This window comes from Vombatus ursinus, unplaced genomic scaffold (genome assembly GCF_900497805.2).
Source record: "Vombatus ursinus unplaced genomic scaffold, bare-nosed wombat genome assembly UNPS02014801.1, whole genome shotgun sequence".
NCBI lineage: Eukaryota > Metazoa > Chordata > Mammalia > Diprotodontia > Vombatidae > Vombatus > Vombatus ursinus.
Genome location: NW_020954579.1, coordinates 6,314,697 through 6,335,756, shown reverse-complemented (window position 1 = coordinate 6,335,756; position 21,060 = coordinate 6,314,697). Strand labels below are relative to the sequence as shown.

General features: G+C 49.3%; 1 protein-coding gene across 3 annotated transcripts in view; it reads right to left on the bottom strand.

The window, feature by feature from the left end:
• ITGA3 (integrin subunit alpha 3) overlaps positions 1-20,814 on the bottom strand; it is a 37,736-nt gene extending 16,922 nt beyond the window's left edge. For 2 of the 3 annotated variants that reach the window (XM_027872843.1, XM_027872842.1), the window contains exons 1-11: positions 20,449-20,814; positions 9,201-9,328; positions 8,647-8,726; positions 6,655-6,904; positions 5,092-5,178; positions 4,510-4,717; positions 3,822-4,015; positions 2,486-2,574; positions 1,948-2,084; positions 893-979; positions 388-455 (exon numbers count right to left, since the gene is read on the bottom strand). In XM_027872843.1, the coding sequence (XP_027728644.1) occupies positions 388-455; positions 893-979; positions 1,948-2,084; positions 2,486-2,574; positions 3,822-4,015; positions 4,510-4,717; positions 5,092-5,178; positions 6,655-6,904; positions 8,647-8,726; positions 9,201-9,328; positions 20,449-20,663 (1,543 nt within the window). In that variant the 5' untranslated portion in view covers positions 20,664-20,814. Of the gene's footprint in view, positions 1-387; positions 456-892; positions 980-1,947; positions 2,085-2,485; positions 2,575-3,821; positions 4,016-4,509; positions 4,718-5,091; positions 5,179-6,654; positions 6,905-8,646; positions 8,727-9,200; positions 9,329-13,614; positions 13,760-20,448 lie in introns of all 3 variants that reach the window. The other variant, XM_027872844.1, reaches the window with a different exon arrangement.
• Between the last annotated feature and the right edge of the window lie 246 nt (positions 20,815-21,060).

Sequence of the window (21,060 nt, the reverse complement as noted above, 5' to 3'; positions counted from 1 at the left end):
AGGCAGCAAGGAGGTCAACCAGGGTGGGCATGTAATAGGGTAAGAATAATAATTATAGTTTATATTTGTGTAATACATGGAGAGGACTCACGGCTAGTGTTTCCATACTGCTACAAAGCTTTACATAAACTTATTTCTCTGATGATCCCCACAACAATCCCACAGTGCCTAGCTGGGGCTAACAACTCTTGTTACCTCCATCTTATAGATGGGGAAACTGAGGCTCTGAGAGGTTAAAGTGACTCACGTAAGGTCACAAAACTAGTAAGTAGCAGAATTGGGTCTTGAATTCCTCAATGAATTCCAAATCCAGTGGGGTTTTTTTGCACTGTGCCCCCAAGCCCCATACCCAGATCCCCTTAACCTCCCCCATTTCAAGGCACTCACTGATGTTTTGTCTGTAGCTTGGATTCCCTGCACTTTGGTTGTAGGCGAAGCACACCTCGACCTGAATGCTACAAGGACCACCAGAAGGAGGTCAAGAGAAGGGGACAATAAGCATCCCTGGGTCCCGCCTCCCTCAGCCACTGGTAAAAGGAAAGGAAAGGCACCAGAAGAAGGCTGGTGCAATCTTGCTGGGAAGACAGAAAGTAGGGTGGCCCTGGGTAAAATTGAGAAGTCAGTAACACCTGTCTCTAATGTCCCTGTCTCTCTTTTCATTCATTCACAAATAGAGAAAGAGCACCTACTATGTGCAAGACCCTTTGTGAGGTACTAGTGATACAAACACAAAATGAAAAGCTATCCCTTCCCTCTGGGAGCTTACATTCTATAGGGGATGGGGTATGGAGGAAGGGGAAGATAAAAGGTTGAAAGAGTGGGTAAAGCTGTTTGCCGGAAGGGGTGTGAGAAGGGAGAGCTCATAAAGGATGTGGAGGGGAGAGTAGCTTACCAGGAGGTGGAAGTACAGCGGCTAGGATCCAGCATAGTAGGCCTCACTGCCAGAGTCTTGTTAAGGATGTTGATAACTGGACGGGCTCTAGGGAGAGGAAGGGAAGTCTCATCTGGGCACATATCATTTGGTTGTCAGATTATACAGTATGGGCAGACCCCCAAGCCCCTGCTCCGTGAAGAGCTCAGAGCATTGCTTGTGGAACTCTGGAGCTAGAAGGGACCTTGAAATCCACCTAATCCAACACCCCCAGTCACAGATAAAAGAGATCGAGTCCAGAAGATGGGGCATGACTTGACAAAGGTCACATGGCATATCAGTCTGTCCCCTGTAGATTGTACCCACTTTGAAGTCTCAGGGGTGGGGTGAGAGGAGAGATGGCCCAGATCAGCCTGGGCTCCTCCTCACCCCCATCACCTAATCCCAGACGTAGGTCAGACACTCATAGAAATTGTGACCTCTCAGGAGAAAGGGAGACATTTAGTACATTAAGTGAGGGCAAACTAATAATAATAGCTGGCATTTATATAGCTCAGTAAGGTTTGCAAAGCACTTTTACCAATATTATCTCATTTGAACCTCACAACAGCCCTGGGAGGTAGATGCAATTATAATCCCCATTTTACAGATGAGACAACTGAGGCAGACAAAAGTTAAGTGACTTGCTCAGAGAGACTCAGCCAGAAGTATCTGAGGCTAGGTTTGAACTTAGGTCTTCCTGATTCCAGATCTAGGGCTCTGTCCCCTGGACCACCTAGCTGCCTAGTTAATATCAGATCCTAGAACAGATCCTATTTCCCAATCAAGGACTCTCTCCACTATACCACCCTGCCTCCAACTGGGAGAATGGAGCCAATACGATAGAAAAACAAGGAAGGAGGGACAGAGAGACATAGACAAAGACACAGAGAGCTGGACATAGAAAAGGCATTCGATAGACACTTGCTGATTGAAAGACAGTAAGGGACAGACAAGGCATGGATCTCCTGACTCCTAATGGGTCCCCCAAGCCAGTCCATCCCACTACCCTTGAGGATGTTTCCCATCCTGCTCACCGCAACAGCACGATGCGGTCAGCCAGGCTCCCCACCAGCAGGTCGGGGTATGAGTTCTCATCCACGTCGAGCCGCCCACTCAGCGAGTAGCCAAAGGTGGCCAGGCCAGGGGTGCCAAGCTTTTCCCCATGAATCACCTGGGAGCAAAGTGGGGTGTGTGGTGGTAGTGTGTGTAGGGAGAGAATGCAGAGGAGAAGACGGTAGGGGTTGTGGGGCTTAAGGAGTTACCCCTCACCCTGTTTTCTGTGTGTATGTTTGGTGGGGGAGGTGGGGATGACAAACAGAGGGATGGTCTAGTAGATAAATGGGCAGCCAGACAGAAGACAAAGAGGCAGACACCCGAGAGAGATGGCTGACTGGAAATCTTCTGTGGCTGGCTGTTTAAGCAGTGGGATCAACAAACAGCTCAAGAGTAAACTGATGGACAGAAAGACCAGACGGGTACATGGGACAGACAGGCACTTGGACAAAAAGGGAGGGATGAACACTCTGACTGACAGGCAGGTGACCAGCCTGGTGGCATGCCCACTCCCTGTACCTGCTGAGGTCGGTTGCTGATGCCTGAGGCGCTGCTGTGGTAGATGTAGACTTTGCCCAAACCCTCAAATGGAGCACCCACTGCAACATCTGGGGGAGAAGGGAGGAAGGGATAAGGGAGGAGAGACAGCAATTCACTCTGGGAAGAGTCACCCAGAGAACCTGTCCCATTCCTCCCTGTTTCCAGGCCAGAGAAATAGTGACCTCTAAGGAAAGAAGTGGACATTGGTAGGTGGGAAAGGCCAGACACCCCAGGATAGGAGGCAAAAAAATTACAAAACTCAAAACATAGAAATATACTCAGAAGGCCCCAACTAATTCAACTCCCTCAGGAAATTGAGGTCATGAGAGGGAAAGATATTTGCCTCTGATTACACAGCTAGATAGACACCGAGAGGATTCTATTTAGTTCTGACTCTGTCTAGAGCTCTGGGTACATTACCTCTCATGTTCCCTTCAAAATCAACTCCACCCACTCTCACTTCCTTATCATCTACAAGTCATTGGCATTTTACTTTAAAGACCGCTCCAATTTCTCCCTCACTTTCACCTGCTACCTCATCTGTAAAACATGTCAGCTGAACTCAGTGACCTCCAGGGTTTCCTGAACCCATGGTCCTGTGGATTTCTCCATAATAATCTATCCTTCCCCCGTGACACTACTCTACTTCATTGGACTACTCCAAGAACCTCCCAAATGATCCCTTCAATTCTTCTCCCCGACATTGCCCCAAGCCTCATTTCTTCCCGGTCAAAGCTGCACAGGACTGATGTTACTCAATCCCTAACTTAAAAATCTTCAAGGGCCCCTTTTGGCTTACAAGATACAGTCCTTCTGTACTCTGACCTCCACTCACCTTTCCAGCCTCGCCTGCTCCTAGTTCCCTAGATGAACTCCACTTGTTCTTCCTCACCAATCTACTCATTGTCCCCCAAATACATTCCCCACATAGCATGCCCTCCCTCCTCTCTAACTATCTAAACCTATTCTTCAATGCTCATCTTGTCTTACCATTCCTAAGAAGCCTCTTCTAAGGTCCCTAGGCTACATGTCTTCCCTCTTCTAAACCCCAGAGCTTTCTGGGTGTAACACTCATTTGGCATTTAAACAACTGCCTTGTTTTGTTAGCCATCTTTTCTTGTGCGCATATCATTCCTCTGACTACACTGTAATTTCTGGGAAGAATGAGACTGTATCTAATTCTTCTCTGTACTCACCCCTCTGCAACTCAGCACAGTGCCCTCACAAAGTAGGTATTCTGTAAATATTTGTGGACTTGAAGGAGTAATGGGGAGCGGGGATGTTAGGAGGAGGCAGGAGATGGGGGGAATCTCACCCTGGAAGCCGTCCTGGTTGATGTCTCCGAGGCTGGCCACAGAGAAGCCAAAGTTTGAGCCATTTGGGCCATGGAGATGTTGCGAAGGGTGAATGGGGAAGATGCCCCCCTGATTCATAAAAATGTAGACTGCACCACCGATCTCTTCCTTCCGCTCAAAGTAGTAGGGGGCACCCACCAGGAGATCCTGCCACCTACCCCAGTGGAGAGGAGGATGTGAGGGCAGTGGCCCCTGTGACATCCCCCTCTCAAAGTGATCCACGGATACGCTATCCAGACACAAATCCACATAACCTTAGGGCTGCCTTGGTCATGGCCTTCAGTCTTATGCTTTGGGCACAGGAAGGCAATATAAGACCCATGTGCATGATATGTGAGTATGGAGAAGTCATGGAAAATAAACTGCTTTGGTTTCCTATAAACGACATTCAAGTTTTAAACACACACCCCCAAGCACCACGCACAGCGATCTTCCACATGAAAACTCATGCACAGGAAAGATAAATTATTTGCAAATAATGCTCAAACCCAGAGCCCACCACAAGTTCTGATCTCAGATCCATGATGAAATGAAAATGGACGCACAAGTACACTTGTCTCTGCCCAATTCCCTGGATTAGAGGAGAAGTGTGATCCCCAGACTAGTGAGAAGGGTCAAGGTCCATCACAGATCTAGAGTCTCACTCACCCGTCATTGTTAAGGTCCGTTAGGGCGATGGCGCTGCCGAAGTAAGCACCCACCTGCTCCCCTTCCAACACCTGCTTCATCTCCATTTCCCCACCTGCCTCCACGTTCATGAGGAAGACAGAGCCCACGTGACGGTGCCGGGGAGCACCAGCCACAATGGTGAGACTCTCAGGGTGCAAGATGCCATTCCCCACCTGTACTGTGTACCCTGGGAGAAGATTAGAAGGAAGAGGTGAGTCACAAGGGACCTCACTGCAGCAGCCTGCACATAGTTCTAATCACCTCCCTTGATGTCCCTCAGGAAATGCCCTAGCCCAGGAGTACTTCACCTTTTTTTGTGCTATGAACCCTTTTGGAAATCTGGTGAAGCCTATAGACCTCTTCTCAGAATCATGTTTATAAATGTATAAAATAAAATGCCTAAGGCTATAAAGGAAACCTATTATATTGGAATAAAGATATTAAAAAGAGGGTGGCTGTCTCAGATAGCTGGGCATCCATTCACTACCCCCAGACTTTCTCTTCCACCCACCAGGCTTCTCTTCTTCATTTCATAATCAAGGATTCCAGCCCTGGACTCACCAATATAGAGATGCCCTAGGTCCTCTGCGTTTGTGTAACTGTGCTCTGAAAAATCCCAATCTTTCCTCTGGATCATATAGGTGGTACCTGAAGGGGGAGGGGGAACAATTAGCACGAACTCAGAGCCCATCCCTCCTTCTTCTTCCTGGCTGAATTGCATAGAAACTATTCCTGCCCTCTACCACCATCCTCTTCAAGGATTCTTCGCCCTTCCTTAGGGCGGCAAGCACAGCAGCAGGGAAAAGATGCTCCACATAGAGTCAAAAGGTTTGGGTTCAAATTCTGGCTCTGCCATCTCTTGTGAACCTTGAGTAAAGCACTTGATCTCACTGTGCCTCAGTTTCTTCTTTGGTGAAAGGGGTTGGACTAGATGACTTTTAAGGTTCCTTCGTAGTCTAAATCCTACCGACTATAACCAGAATGCACCTCTAGGACAATCATAGGATAGCAGAGGCTTAGAGTCAGAAGTGACCTCAGAAATCATTTCAGACTAAACCCATTTTATTTTAGAAATGAAGAAACTGAGGCTCTGAAAAGTGAATCAGCTAGGTCATGGTCACATGGGCAGCAAGGAGCAGAGATAGGAAGCTACTCCAGGCCCTGGGACTCCAAAATCAGAAGCCTTTCTACTATATTCTGCTACCGCCGAACCACTGCAAAGAAAACCTCTCCAGGGTCTCTTTTTAGAATTAGAAATCTACAATCACATCTGTCCTACTGCTCCCCCAATTCTCACTCCTGGGTTGATAGTTCCAGTCCACAGAAAACCTGGTTCTTGGGCTTCTCTATAATGGCTATTCACATCCACTTGAGGGCTCCTTTCGCTCTAGTTGGCAGCCATGGTGGTACATGGGATGTGATTGTGTGGAGAGAGGTAAAGGGAGAGAGAGAGAGAGGAAGGGAGGGAGAGAGAGATAGAGAGGTGAGGGGGAGAGGGAGGGAGGGAAGGAGGAGAGAGATTGAGAGAAGAAAGGAGAAAGGAAGAGAGAAGAAGAGAGAGAGAGGGAGTCAGGGAAGGAAGGAGGAAAGAGACAGAGAGACGGACACACACAGAGAGGACAGGGAGAAAAGGAGGGAGGGGAGAGAGAGGAAGGGAAAAAGGGAAGAAGAAGGGTGAGGCAGGGCAGGAGGGAAGAATCTAAGGAAGGAGGGAAAGAGAAAGGAGAGAGAGAGAGACAGACAGACAGACAGACAGACAGGGAGGGAGGAGAGAGAGAGAAAGTTTACAGCAGAGAAAGAGCCTAGCAGCTTGGTCTATAGTAGCAGATAGATGAAGCTCCTGCTCTGACTGTCCCCAGTGAAGGATCTCATCTGCTGCTTCCATCAATGAAAAGTAAAAATGGGAAGCTCATTCCATAATTACAAAAAGGCTGAAGCTCCAGCCAAGATGTATAGAGAATGGACGGATCAGGCTGGGAAAAAGGAGGTAGTAGACATTGATAGCACGTCCAGCCTGCTGCTCCCATCTTCCCACCCTGGGTGATCATGAAAGGTTCTGCCTGATGCTCCTACCACTGGCCTGGGCTGCATGACATCTACCATTTGCCACTCTTTCTGACCCACCTTTCCAGTTGTAGGCACCAGGTGCGCCAAAGTACACAGTATTGTGGGTGAAGCCCCCACTGGTGCCCATCTGGCACATGCCTGTGCCCAGGTAGTCTGTGTTGCTGTTGCACATCTCATTGTGGTAGGTCTGCCAGTCGTCTCTGGAGTCGAGTTGCAGATCGTTGCCCCGCACGTAACACTTGCCCACCATCCGCCGCTGGTCCTCTGACCCTGACCATAGCACCTTGGTGTAGCGATGGGCGCAGACCTGGGGACATCCCCCCCCAGACAATACCTTTGTCACAACCCATCCTACATACCCCACCAGAGGCCCCACCGCCAGGGCTCTGGACAGGCAGTTGTTTGCTTGTCCCTTAGACCTCTCTCACTGGGTCTTCTTTGTTGTTCTGGGAGTGCAGAAGGAGGAAGTCCTGGGTTCTTTTCATTTCCTCCATTAACTCTTGAAGCTGAATGTCTTTTTTCTGTGTATTAGATTCCCCCGGGAGGGAGGAGAGGGAAAGGGAACACTATTTCTTGGAAAATAAGGGATCTGGGGGGATTATCATAGAAGGACAAGTTGGGGGCAGTCCTTGGTTCAGAGGCCAAAAAGAAACTGGTTACAGAGGAAGTTAAAGACATCCTGCCTGCCCCCCACCCTGCAAATACCCTGTCCTCTTACAGTAAAAACAAATAAAAAACAAAAACAGATGTTGACCTAGAATTAGATAGTGTGTGTGTGTGTGTGTACGCGCGTGCGCGCAAGGTGACAAAGTGGAAAGAGTAGGAAAGGACTTGGGAGTCAGGATGATCTGAGTTCAAATTCTGCATCAGACTCTTACTATCTCTGTGACCCTGGGCAAGGCACTTAACAACTTCCAGCCTTAGTTTCCTCATCTGTAAAATGTGAATAACAGTAGTTACTTCCCAGGTGGTTATGAGTATCAAATGAGATAATATAATGTAAAAGGATTTGCCAACTTTGAAGGGCTATATAAAAATTACTATTATTATTATTATCATTATTATTAAAACAAGTAGGAATGGGGAAAAAGACACCTAGATGGTACAGTGGTTTAGAATGCTGGCCCTGGAGTCAGCATGACCTGAGTTGGAATCTTGTCTCAGACACTCAAAAGCTGTATAATCCTGAGCACTTAACCGTTGTCGGCCTCAGTTTCCCCATATGTAAAATGGGGATAATAATAGCACCAGCCTCCCAGGGTTATTGTGAGGAGAAAATATTTGTAAAGTGTTTTGCAAACCTTAAAGTGTTGTATAAATACTAGATCATTATCATCATTGTTATTCTAGAACCAGACTGATCTAGAAATGGCCAAGAATGGGGAATCCAAAAGAGTTCTTCTGGAACTCTTCTGGATTCTATGGTTCTGTGCAATAGAGTCCAGAATCAGTTCAAAAGGGGCTTTTGGAATTTTATTCCTCCAGAAGTGAAAGGCTGGCACTGAGGAAGAACCAACACTGAGGCCTGAGGGTGACAGAGGGGTGAGTGAGGAAGAACATCACAGGACAGGGGAGGTAACTGGCACTAGGGGATTCCGGAGAGTGCCCGGAGGAAGACGGGAGCTCCTGACGCCCAGGCTGGAGCAGGCGAGGTTCCCCAGGAACTGTGCCACTTCTTTCTGGCTCCCACAGCCCCACCTCCCTCCCAAAGGAAGCAATTACAGCCAAGTCTGTGCCGCCTGGGGCCCCTTCTGCCCTTTCCTCCCAGAGGCTCACTCGGCTTGTTCCCACGAAGGGTGGGCACCCTAGGGACTGGGAAGAGCAATGAGTGAGACTTGGACTAGGGCTGTGCCACACCCAGCCTGGGAAGAGCAACAGAACCCCCATGGACACACACATATTGTTCTCAGAGGCCCAGGTACTCAGATTCCTGGTTCTTCTTCTGCCATGTAACATTCCCGCCACCCCCCAGGGGGATCTGAATAGTCTGGAAGGTACAAGGGAAGCACAGGGGCTGTGGAATGACCCAAGTCACATCTACCCACTCACCAACACTCTGCCTGCCGGTCCCTGGCTGGCCACTGTCACCCCAAGCCACATGTCCTCAATAATGTGCTGCCTGGGATCACCTAAGAGCAAAGTCAGGAGTGAGGCAGGGAATAGAAAACCAAGCGGGGTCTTCATAAACACACAAACTCACTTCTCACATTTCTAGTGGCCCAGAAGTTCTCAAGGGCAGACAACTGGGCGCTCAGACTCTCTATTTCAGTTAGGCAGACCTTTCCCTAAAATGTCCCTCACCTTGCCTTCTTTGGCCCTGGGATCTTCCTTTAAGTTATTCCTCACACCCTGGACACCAGCCTCCCCTCCCCCAGACTTCCATCCCAGTTCCCTGAAATGTTCCACTCCTCTTCTTCCTAGGGTGATCTGGGGCTCTATGCCCCATTCTAGCCCCAGCCTGAGAGTGCCCTAAGGGTAGGGTCTGTGATTTCCTTTTGAGGATGGTGACCTCATCTCCTCTGAATCTCCCACCCCTATAGTACTTTGGGTGTTGCCCAAAGGGAATACACAGGACAAGGGGATCTGAGCCCCCTCCCCCTTACTTTTTTCCTCTATATCCATCCGTTCACAGTCATCTGTCTGGGAGCTGAGGGGGCACAGGTACACTGCACCTGTCCGGTTGGTGTAGCCATCGGGTATAGCAAGGTCCCGGGGAGCACCAGCAAGGAGTCTAAGGGGGCAGAAAAGAGACTAGAGGTCAACTAACATTTGGCTCTCAGCCAATGTACCATCCAAGTTAAAGGGAAGCCCATTCTAAGAAAAGGGTACCCGTACCAGAGAGGATAGGACAACCAGATCCTTTCCCTGACTGAATAGCCTGAGGATTGCCCCTGCAAGCCTCAGTTCTCCCCTTCCCCCAGGAAAGTGATCATCCTCAGAAAGTCCACACGTCACTAAGAGGCACTGGAGCATCTGAGTAAAGCCTGAGGGCCATCTTACACTGTACCGAGGAAATGAAGACCATTCATTAGGAGCTCCCCCTTCTCCCCTCTGCTGCATCTCACAAGCCCTTGACTTCACCCCCTATTCTCTCCTTTAGTCTCTGATGACAACGTGGCCCTCCTCCTCTCCAAGACCAACTTGGCCAACAAGTACAATCCCATCTCCTCCCGTCTTCTCTAGCAAATGGTTCCCACAATTATCCTTCCCCACCCCAGTCTCCAAACTCTTCTTGCCCATTGGATCCTTCCCTTCTAGTTACAAACATGCCCAAGTCTCATCCTTGAAAAACCCGCACTAAACCCAAACCCTCTCAAGCCATCAGCCTAAATCTCTCTTTGCTTTTTTCAATTAAATGTCTAGAGAAAGCTTTGGGGATGCACACTCAGTGCCTGCACTGCCGCTCTTTTCACTTCTCCACTTTTTGGAGTCAACATTTCTAAAAGAGAACTCATTAATTTTTTCCCTAAACCTACCTCTCTTCTGAGCTTCCCTATTCCGTGGAAGATGCCACTATCCTTCAAGTCAGCCAGGAGTGTCACTTCTTGCTCCTTTCTCTCTTTCTCACCCTGATATTTAATCAGCTGTGAAATCTAGGTGTGTCTAACTTCACAGCATCTCTTGCTCTAAAGGGCTGCCACCATAGGACAGGTAGGCCCTCGTCACTTCTTGCCTGGACCTAACTGGTATCCTTGCCTCACGTCTCTAAAGGCATAGAGAAAGTTTTATTGCTGCTCTAGGAACCCACAGCTAAAGCTGGGGAGTCAGGCTGGCTGAGGTGGGGGCAGATAAAGGGTGGGGTAATGTGATAGACTCCAGAGCTTCCCAGCATTCCTCTGCTCTCTATCTCCCTACTCCAAGCCAGAGGATGGGATCAGCTGAGAAGCAGTAGAGCCACAAATATTTGTGGTTCCCTCCCTTGCTCTCCTAGAGGCCACACAAGGACGAGGGTCTGCTAGGGCTACTGCTCCCTGCTCTACTTCCTGGGTTCTAATTCAATTCTCGGCCCAAGGGGCCTCATGTTGACCTCTCTCCCTCCCACCCACCCACCCACCACTGGCTTTTTTTATTCCCCTCTCTAGCCCTTCCACACCTGGCATCAAGGTAGAGCCAAGAGTAGCACGAGGGTGAAATCTCTGCTTCTAGTCAATGACTCTGAGTAGCTGATGAGGGGCAGATGAGAGTGGGAGAAGAGGTTCAAACCCTGGGCATGTAGAGACTTGGAGATCCCTCCCTTCTCATGTCAGGAATGCAGAGCCTGAGGAGCCTGGGAGGGGGAAGCAGGACACAACTTATGCTTCCCTACACACCTCAACAGCAAAAGCTTTGTTTTAAGGCCCCAGGGATAAGGGAGGAGGGAGGGGGTTTAAGAAGAGTCCCCCTCCCCCTCCCCTTGGCAGTACCAACACACACAAGGTTGGCCCGGTGCCAGCCCTGCCCTGTCAGCCCTCTGTTAGTCACTTCCTAGTCTGATACAGGAAGGGGCAAGGAAAGCCGTGTTACTCTTTGGTGACTGACCACTCACTAGAGTCTGCTGCCCCACCCCCTCAGCATCTGGACCAGGAGCCAGGGGAAAGGGGGGAAAGATGACTCAGGCCACCGTGTCACTTTTAAATTAATTGCCACCCAACTTCCTTATGCATGGGAATGTGACTGATGAAACCAGAAATCTGAGGTCCCATTTCTCCTGGGCCCTGGAATCCTCACCCTATCAGCTGCAGTGTGCTGGTAAATGTTTAACAATTAGTTTTCTGAAAACCCACGACATACTTTTAAATTTTCTCTATCACTTTCTTAAATCTATACAACCAACAAGACAATAAATCGAGTCCTAATTTGTGGAGTTTGTTGATTTATGAGGTGTAAATGTTCATACTGAAAATTTAACAATCAGCTCTCCCAGTCTGAGTTGGCTCCTGCCTACCAGGTTAATCAGACTGAGGAGTGGATCAGAATTGACCGACAAGTATAAAGATGTTTATTAGGAGGTCAGAGCAGTAGAGATCAAGGTTAGCTATCCTGTAGGCCCCAACTCTAAGGATACCTAAATATGAGTAATAGAATAGGTGGGGGATGCTAGACACAACAGATCTGTCTGAACTGGACACAGTTCTGCCTAGAGGCAAGGGGCTGACCAAAATGACCTCAAGATGGTTTTGGTCCTTGATGGGGTAGGAGGAAGGGGGACCTAAGGAAGGTCCAACCCCGATTCCATCAATGAAATATAACTGAAAAAGTCATCTCCACCCTCTCTGTCTGGACTGTAGGCTGCTACTGCTTCTCAACCCAGGGCAGAAGGGGTGGGGGAGGTGAGGAGTGGGAGTGGTAGGGTTCCTTCTTCCCCAGCCCAGACAACATCCTGCCTTGCTGGGCAGCTGGCATGATCTGGCTTGTAAGCTAGCCCTCCCCTCCCATTCCCCCCAAACTCAGCCGCCTCCTAAAGGCTTGAGCAAGCAGAATAGAAGTTAGACAATTGTCTGTCTGCCTACCCCTCACCTCCCTTTATCCTCAGTGCCCTGGGTCTGCGGACACCAAGGCAGGGGAAAGAACGGATGCTCAGACAGATGTCACCTCCCCCCACCAATTCCATCCGGATCCAATCTTCTCCCTCCCTAGAGATTCCACAGGGAATCTTCCCGCAACACCAATCCCCCCTCCCCCCCAGCCCCTGGGTATTTTTAGCTCCTGGCTCTGAGGCCTCCCTAGCCCCGCTGGCTCCTTGCCCGGGGTTGCAGCAGATCACGCCTTCAGAGTTCTATGCTAGGTTGGGGGAAAGGTGGAGAGATGTAGGCATCAGAGACAGAGGAAGGTGAACAGGTGGGAGCAGTGATAGCATGTTGGGGGCGGGGTGACTGACCCTAGTATAACCCAGTTTGGCTGGTTGGGTTTTTTTTTCCCTAGATGAAAGTCAATTCAATTCTACAAATATTTACTATATGCAAAGCATTGTGCCAGCGGCAAAGAGAGATACAAAGTTTAGATATGGTCTTAATCTTGTGGCATTTCAGAGTATGGTGAAGGGACTCCAACACAGATACCACATGATATCCGGTTAAGTGCACAGGAACAACACAAAACACAGGGCAGAAAGGAAAAGGCTAGATTGGAGACATTTCTCTGCAGAAGTACCATTGAGTTAGGATTAAGGATTGGGTAGGCTTATGGACAGTTAGGTGGCATAGTGGATAGAATGCTGGGTCCTGGAGTCAGGAAGACCTGAATTCAAATCCAGCCTCAAGAACTTCCTAGCTATGTGGCCCTGGGCAAGTCACTTGATCACTCTTACCTCAGTTTCCTCATCTGTAAAATGAGCCAGAGAAGGAAATGGCAAACCACTCCAGTATCTTTGCCAAGAAAACCCCAAATGGGGTCATAAAGAGTTGGGCATGACTGAAATGAACAAACAACAATAAGGCATATGAAGACAGGTAGCTAGGAGGCATAGTGGATAGAGTGCTGGGCTCCAAGTCAGGAAGACCTGAGTTCAAGTCTTGCCTCAGAAACTTCCTAGCTATGTGACCTTGGGTAAGTCACTTAACTTTTATTTGCATATGGATTGGTGATCCACTGGAAAGGAAATGGTCAACCATTCCATTTGCCAAGAAAACCCAACGGATAGGGGTCCATAGGATCATGTAGAGTTGGACACAACTGAACAACAACAACAGGCATATGAAACAGGTGGCAAAGGTATGTTTGGAGTTTATCACACCTGAATTAGGAGATTCTGATGGAGGAAGAGAAAAAGGCTCCTGGGCTTTGAGTGTCGCATAAATGAGCACTTCTTATTTAAGAAATTATAGTCATAGTGGGTAGTGCACTGGACATAAAAGTCAGAAAGAACCAGGTTCAAGTCTTGCCTCCAATGCCAACTGTGTGACCATGGGCAAGGTCACTTGCCCTTTTGTGCCTCAGTTTCCTCACCTGTAAAATGATGGAGGTTGCACTCAATGGCCTCTAGAGTCCCTTTTAGCTCTAAATCTACGATCCTATGAAAGGTTTCAACATCTCACTTACCCACAGGCCAGGCAATAGGGCAGAGACAGCACAGCCGGAGAATGCGGAGAGAGGGAGATGCGCATGGATTTTGGGCATGGAAGTCTGTTCCTTCCTTCTTTCCTGAAACTCAGCTCATCCCCTCCCTTAACCCTATTCCTAGAACCTGGAATTCAAAGGAAGATGGGAATAAATAAGACTGGGGCAACTGCAAACCCAGGCCCCCAACCAGATACCACCTTCCACTCGAGGTAAGACAGAAATATTCACTCTTGTCTCCTGCCTGATTCTCTGTGACCCAATATTCTTCTTTATATCCAGAGCTGCAGAAGCTAACCTAAAGCATCACTCCTCCACTCAAATCTATCTAGAATAGGGTGAGTACCCTATCCAGAGTCTGAAAAATGGCCGAAATAATCAGGGCAATAGACAAATGAAGGCTGTCAAGGGAGGATGTGAAGAGGGCCTCTGCTCCTCTGAGCTCTGTTCTGGGGTCCCACTAATCTTCCTACCATCACAAAGCACCCTATAAGGTGTCAGAGAGGTCAACCAGTGAAAAATCACACAGCTTCATCTCCTTCCCCAAACCCTTCAGTGAAAGGAGTGTGAGGTACATTGAGCCTGAAGGTGTGTGGTACATTACATATCCTTCCCTTCCAAACCAAACCTAAACCAGGGGCAGAATAAGGAGCCCTTGTATGACAAAAACACTACCTTCCCAAACCATGTTCAGGTTTGAGAAGCACAATACTTGGCACATAATAAGTGCTAAATAAATGTTTGTTGAATAAATAATTCCCAACCTCTCAGCCAAGAAGATTTTGGCAACTTCTAGTCAGTGGGATAGGGGAGAAACCCTTCCCTCAGCCTGGTACTTCTCCTGATTCCAATCTCCCAAACTTTCCAGAGGACTCTGGCCTTTCTGGTTGGGACCCCAAGGCAAAGTTTAATATACCGAAATGGGTTTAAACATCAAAAGGGATGAGGATTCTTTTACTTTCAGAAAACTCCATAGCCATAGAGTTGAAAGGAAACACAAAGGTTTCAACTCTGAACTTTGAACTTTGAACTAACTTCAACAGTTAGTTCAACTCTATCTTTTTACAAATGAGGAAACTGAGGCCCAGGGATGAGACTGGCCCAGATCACAATTTTTTCGTGCACAGACGGTACTTCACCTCTCATCTCTGAGATGGTTTTGGGGAAAAGGAGGCATGATGATGGAAAGAACGTTGCAAACTCCTGCAAAACAGCTGGTTTTCTCATCCTCTCTCCTATAAGGTAACTGAGCCCCTCCCAGCCTCTAGAGAACTGAAGCACTGGAAAGCAATGCTTCCTCCCCTAGTCTGACTCCCTCGTAGTTCAAAGCTAATGGAGCATCAAAGTAGAGAAACAGCAGAAGTGATAGAAGCTAGGAAATGGGACTCAGGAGGGTTAGGGGCATCCGCATCCATCACTCCAGAGAAGAAAAAGGCAGGCTGGGGTAAGGCCAAGGGGAGGGGGAGGGGGAGGTGAAGGATAACAATAGCTTTTAAGCTTTCTTCAAGCAGTTCACTTCAGACATTGGTGGGGGGGGCAATTCAGGTAGATCCCCCTCTTCCCCTTCTCCCAATAAGAGTAGGCAGGGCAAATTCAATTCCAAAAAGGGTTTTGGGGCCTCCTAGAGACCACCCAAACAAAGGTAGGTCCCAGGAGTCAGCACTCAGTGAAGCTGCCTCCAGGAACCACCCTGCCTCTGGGTCTGTTGTTTCTGATTTAAGGTCAATCTTCCACAAAGGGATGGGAGCAGTAAGAAGAGGGAAGGAGCATGTTCTGCCTAGGGGCAGCAGCTCCCTGCTGCCTGGATCCCAGCTCGGTGCCAACCCTGTTTACTGAATTAGATGTCTCCCTGGAGGACCCTCCACTGGTAGTAGCAAAACTCTACAATGCCCAAGATGGAACAGCAGGCCTCCTCCACCCTCACCTCCCACTTCCCCCACATTGCCCTCTCCCCATCAGTGACTCAGCTCCTCAAGCCAGAGTAACTGGATGGATGGGGAAGAGAGAAGAGAAAGGGAGAAAAGGGGAGAAGGAGATACGGGAGGAGGAAGAGGAAAATGTGGGGGAGAAAGAAATGGGGAGAGAAAGTGATGGGGTGGGGGAAGACACACTGGGGGAAGAGAGGGGGAAGGAAAGAGAGGGAAAGGGAAAGAGAGGGGAGGGAAAAGATGGAGAAAGAGGGAGTAAGAAAGTTGAGGCAGAGAAAGGTGGCAGGGGTGAGAGAGACAGCAGAGGAGAGACAGATGGCAGCGGAGGGAGAGAAGGTGGAGGAGAAAGATGGGGAGGAGAGATGAGTGAAGAAAGAGAAAGTGATAGGGGAGAAAGAGATAATGGGGAAAGAGATAAGGGGAAAAGAGACAGAGGAGAAAGACATGAGGTAGGGGGAAAAAGGGGGCTGGGGGAAAGCACCCAAAGTAGGCTTAAAGGACGTGCCAAGGCCATCTTCGCCAGCTCCTCTATCTTTAGATTAGCTAACACTTCATTGTGAACCGAAAGAGGAAGGGATGCTTGGATACCTTTTTCCCCACTTTCCACTTTCTGGGTGTCTTCCCTTCTGGCTCCTGAGAAATGTCTATCTTCAAGCCCACTTGCTGAAAAAAGGACCCTACCCCCACCAACCACTTCCTCCTTGCCAGAAGAAGCTGGCACACAACTACATTTCTTTCAAGGTGAAGAACTCTCTCACTGGCTTCTGAAGCAGAGATAGGACAAAGAAGGAGGTTCACCCTCTGTGACGGGTGCCTAAGGCCTTGGCTCCTGTCTTCCTCTACTTGGCACTAGGCCCAGGGAGTGCCAGCTCAGCCTACCCTACAGGGTGCTTATTTCCAGAGATCACAGTAGTCACTTCTGGATCTAGAGCGGGTGCCCACAGCCTTCTCTTCCCATAGTGCTCCCTGGTGCCAGTCTAGGGGGAATGGGAAGAGCTAGACCCTAGAAGGGTCACATCTGCTCCTGCTGGAACTCTTCCTCCAATAACGAATGAAATTGGGCTTCTAGAAACCTAGCATTCTTAGGCAGCACGGTGGGTAGAGTGTTGTATTTGGACTCTGGAAGACACTTAACTTATCTCAGCCTCAGTTTCCTCATCTGTTCAATGGGGATAAGAATAGCACCTACCTCTCAGGGTTGTTGAGAGGATCAAATGATATAAATATATGTAAAAGGCTTCATACACATTAAAGCATTACAGAAATGCTAGGCTTTTATTAGGCATACTAGTGAAGGGCCCTGGAATACATTCTTTTCAAGGAATCGTCTCAGCTTCTCCCTTTGCTCATTCCACAGAGGCATGACATGCATATTCTCTTCACCTGAGGATCTCAAAGCACCACTACTCATAATCACAGAATTTAAGAGCTATAAGGGATTTTCTAGGCTGCTACCTCCTTCCCACTGTCCCTAAATGTCCTCTTCAGGGTTTTTTGAGTGCAGAGATTCTGGGTCTCTCTGTGGCAACTGAGTATGGTCCTCGGACCAACTGAACCTAGAAATCTAGGTCGTGTGTGTATGTATGTGTGTGTGTGTGCGGGTGTGTGTGTAAGTGTGAGGGGGATGGACCACAGTTCTGAAGGGAAATCAGTACATCAACCTGAGAAGAAGCCCACCTGCTCATCTCATACCATCTTACACACAGTAGGCACTAGGATGGCATATGTTAGTTGAACTGCAAGCTGTCCGTCAGGGACTGGAATACAGTTTCATCTGTGTCTTTGATTCTCTCCTTCCTCCAGAGGAACCTAGGTGTCCTGAGCCAAGAGCTCAAGGCCCCAGCCAGAAGGTTTCAGTTCACAGCTTGACTTTTCAGACAGCTGTTCACATCTGGAGACACAGCTGATTGTCTCTATCCCAGCCCAGCTGGCCCTGCTGTGGGGTCTCTGGCAGAACAGGAGACTAAAAACTTCCCCCCAGGAACCAAGAAATCACAATTTCTCCACCCCTCTCATACATACCCCTCCCTCCCCTCACATATATGACCTAGATTTCTAGGTTCAGGTAGGTCTAGGATTATACCCAGTTGTCACAGAAAGATCCAAAATCTCTGCACTCAAAAGGATATTTTGGGGGCAAGGAAAAGGAGGTAGAGGACTAGAACATCCCTTATAGCTCTAAACTTCTATGATTCTGAGCAGTGGTGCTTTGAGATGTCCTAAAGAGAACATTTGGGGCAAAGCATAGAGTGAGAATCGGGTACCTAGAGATTTTGCTCATTTTCCACAAGGGAGTTGAGCCCTCATGGCACTATGATAATTCCCACCCTGGGAGTCAGGGGAAGGTATGTGGAGTCATGGACTGTCAGAGCCTTAGAGGAAGGGTCCTCAGAGATCAGATGATCATAGAGCCAGAACTGAAAGGGCTCTCAGAGGCCATCCAATCCAATCCCCTCATTTAACATATAAGGAAACTGAGGCAGGGATGTTAAGTGACTTGCCTAAGGTCATAAAATGGCATTAGCAATGCCAGTATTTGAACCCAGATCCTCTAACAAACACCAGGGCTCTTTTCACTGGATAACATCATCTCATCTGTTCAAATCTTTTGTTTTACAAGAGGAAATTAAAGAGAAGGGAAAAGCCAAGGGCACACAGACAGGATTAGGATCCAGGTCTGCTGACTCTCAGGTGTGGGAGAATGCCATTGAACTACACTGCCTCACGCTGAAGAATCACTGCTATATCATAAACTAAGGAAGAAGTTTTATCTGGGGTCTCCAAAGACAGTCCCTCGGAAAACAGAGAAAAGTGGCCCTATCACTTTTCAGGCCAAGAGTCATGAGGAGAACTCAGCAGTCCAGACTCTTCCTCAACCTTTCCCAAGTTTGGGCTAAGCCCTGGATGGAGCTGGGATCTACCAGCCAGGTCAAGGCTGCTAGCAAGGTTTGGACTTTAGCCACTTTCCAAGGTTCTCAGGAAGGGATAGGCCTAGGACGAGGCAGGGCGGGTCCGTGTGCTCCGAGGTAATTCCCTAAGTGCCTTCAACCACCACACTACTTCCTGGGAGTAGAGGTTAAGAGCTCTCTTCATTAAGGGCACCCAGCTCTGAGAAACTTGAACCCCTCCTACTTCCTTCCCCTACCTTAACAACGAACCTGATCACCCTGATCACCCTGACACACTCATCACCCCAAGCCCACCTCCACCAAGATAAAATAAAACAAAATAATAAAATAAATGAGGCAAACTCTGTTTGCCTCAGTTTCCTCGTCTGTAAAACGAGCTGAAGAAGGAAATGGCAAACCAGTATGTTTGCCAAGAAAACCCCCAATGGGGGTCACGAACAGTTGGACACGACTGAACAACAAGTATTCTACTTAAGATCCCAAAGCGCTCAACCTCCAGTAGGTCAACTGGGCAGCTATATGACGTAGTAGATAGAGCTCCTGCCTTGGAGTCAGGAGGACCTGAGTTCAAATTCGGTCTCAGACACATGACACTTACTAGCTGTGTGACCCTGGGTAAGTCACTTAACCCCAATTGCCTCATCAAAAAAAGAAAAAAAAAGGCAAATAAATAAATAGGTCAACATTACCACCACTGCATCCAACAAGGGACTCAGGACTCAAACAGCTGGATGTTATCACCTTCTCCCTCCAGAACCCTGACCTCCCTGCCCCCTTCCTTTTTTCTCAGAAGCTGGTTGGGGGGATAGAGAGGAGAAAAAGGAGAAAAAATACCATTTTTCCTCTTCAAACCAAAACAAACACACTCAGGGCTGAAGATTCAGCATGAATGTGTGGAATGTGGAGAAGATGCTGGGGAGAAGGAAGTGGCGGGGTTCCCAACTGTTTGAAGGTGGAAAAGCATTGGGATGCTTCCCACCACTGGAACCTCAAGGGGGAGCACATGGGTTAGGTCAAGGTAGTACTCCCCATCCAGGCCTCCATCTATCCAGTCCATTCATCCTGAATCAGAGAGGAAAGCCCTAAACTCAGAATCAGAGAATCTGAATTTGAATCCAGATCCACACACAGTACTAGCTAGTGTTTTTGGGGCAAGTCACTTCACCTCATCTGATAAATAGACGCTCTCTTCACAGGGTGACTCTAGCAAGGGCACCTGCTTTGTAAGCCATGAAGGTTCTATTTACACACGAGGAATCAATGACTACTTGGGTAATCTTGGGCAAGTCCTTCTTCCCTTCTCTGGCCCTCAGTTTACTCCTCTGTAAAAGGAGGGGGGGGGTTAAACGAGATTTCCTCTTTGGTCCCTTTCATTTCTAGATTTTAGGATGCTATTATCCCTGGACAGACCGAAGATAGGGGCTAGTGCGGTCAGAAATGTAAGGACAAGGTGGAAAGTGGGCAGTGAAGAGGGTCAACAAGCTAAGGATTTCTTCCTGACACGTGGCTGTTCCCTTAGGCCTTTTCCGTTCCCCACACCTGGGGGCTCAAGTCAAGTTCTCAAAGCCGGGGGGTTAGGCACTAGGTGCTCAGGATTAGGGGGAAAGAAGAGAGGGGGAGCGTTCGGGAATCCAGTCATTCCTAGTTGTGTCTCCAGGGTGTCCAAGCACAAAGAGGACCCCACCCCCTGCCTGTGCCTCAAGACTGGGAATTTTTCTAGAGGGGAGAGGCAGGTTGGAGCAGCTCCCGCACGTGTTAGGGATTATCTACTCTCCTCCCACCGCAGATCTCGCCGCCTCACCCCCCCCCCATCCCCAGCTCAAGCATTCTTAGTCTAGACCCCCGCTCTTAGGCCCATAAATCCTTAAACCCTAGGGGCGTTCTAAGCGCTCAAAGGAAGCTGGCTGGGTAGGGGAATGTTGGAGGTCCCTCTTTGATGTCCCAGACTCCCGCCACACCCAGCCCCCGCCCCGACTCACAGGTAGCGCTGCTGCCGCTCAGTCTGCCGGTGGAGGGCGACCGAGTAGCCGAAGAGGCTCCCAGGGTTCGAGGCCTCCTTCACCACCAGGAACCGGGTGTCCAGGTTGAAGGCGGAGGCTACGCGACAGCCGGCAGCTGCCAGGGCCAGCGCCAAGGCGCAGAGGGGCAGGCGCTGGCCACAAGGGGCACGGCGGACGCGGGGGCCCGGGTCCATGGCTACAGCCGACCCGGTGGGGCGGATGGGTGTATATTGGGGGCGCGGGAGAGGTGCAGAGGGTCAGATTCACCTGTTTCCCCCGCGGCCGCCTGCAGCGTAGCCGACAGTCCCTCGGCCAACCCCGTCAGGTGGCCCCACTTAGTCCAGTCAGGTGCCCCGGGTCAGTTTCACACCCTGTCCTCGCCGGGTCTTCCACCCCGGCGGGGTCAGTATCACCCCCTCTTCCCTTCCCCTCCTCCCTTCCCTCCCTTCACTGGACTGTGTCACCGCAGCCCGCACGGATGGACCCTTTGGCCCCCCTGCGTCTTTGGCCCTGCCCTCTTGCCACTTTCTCCCCCCTCAGGCTCTGCTCTAGCTGCGCCCTCCTCGCTCTGCCGGCTGTTGCTACCGATCC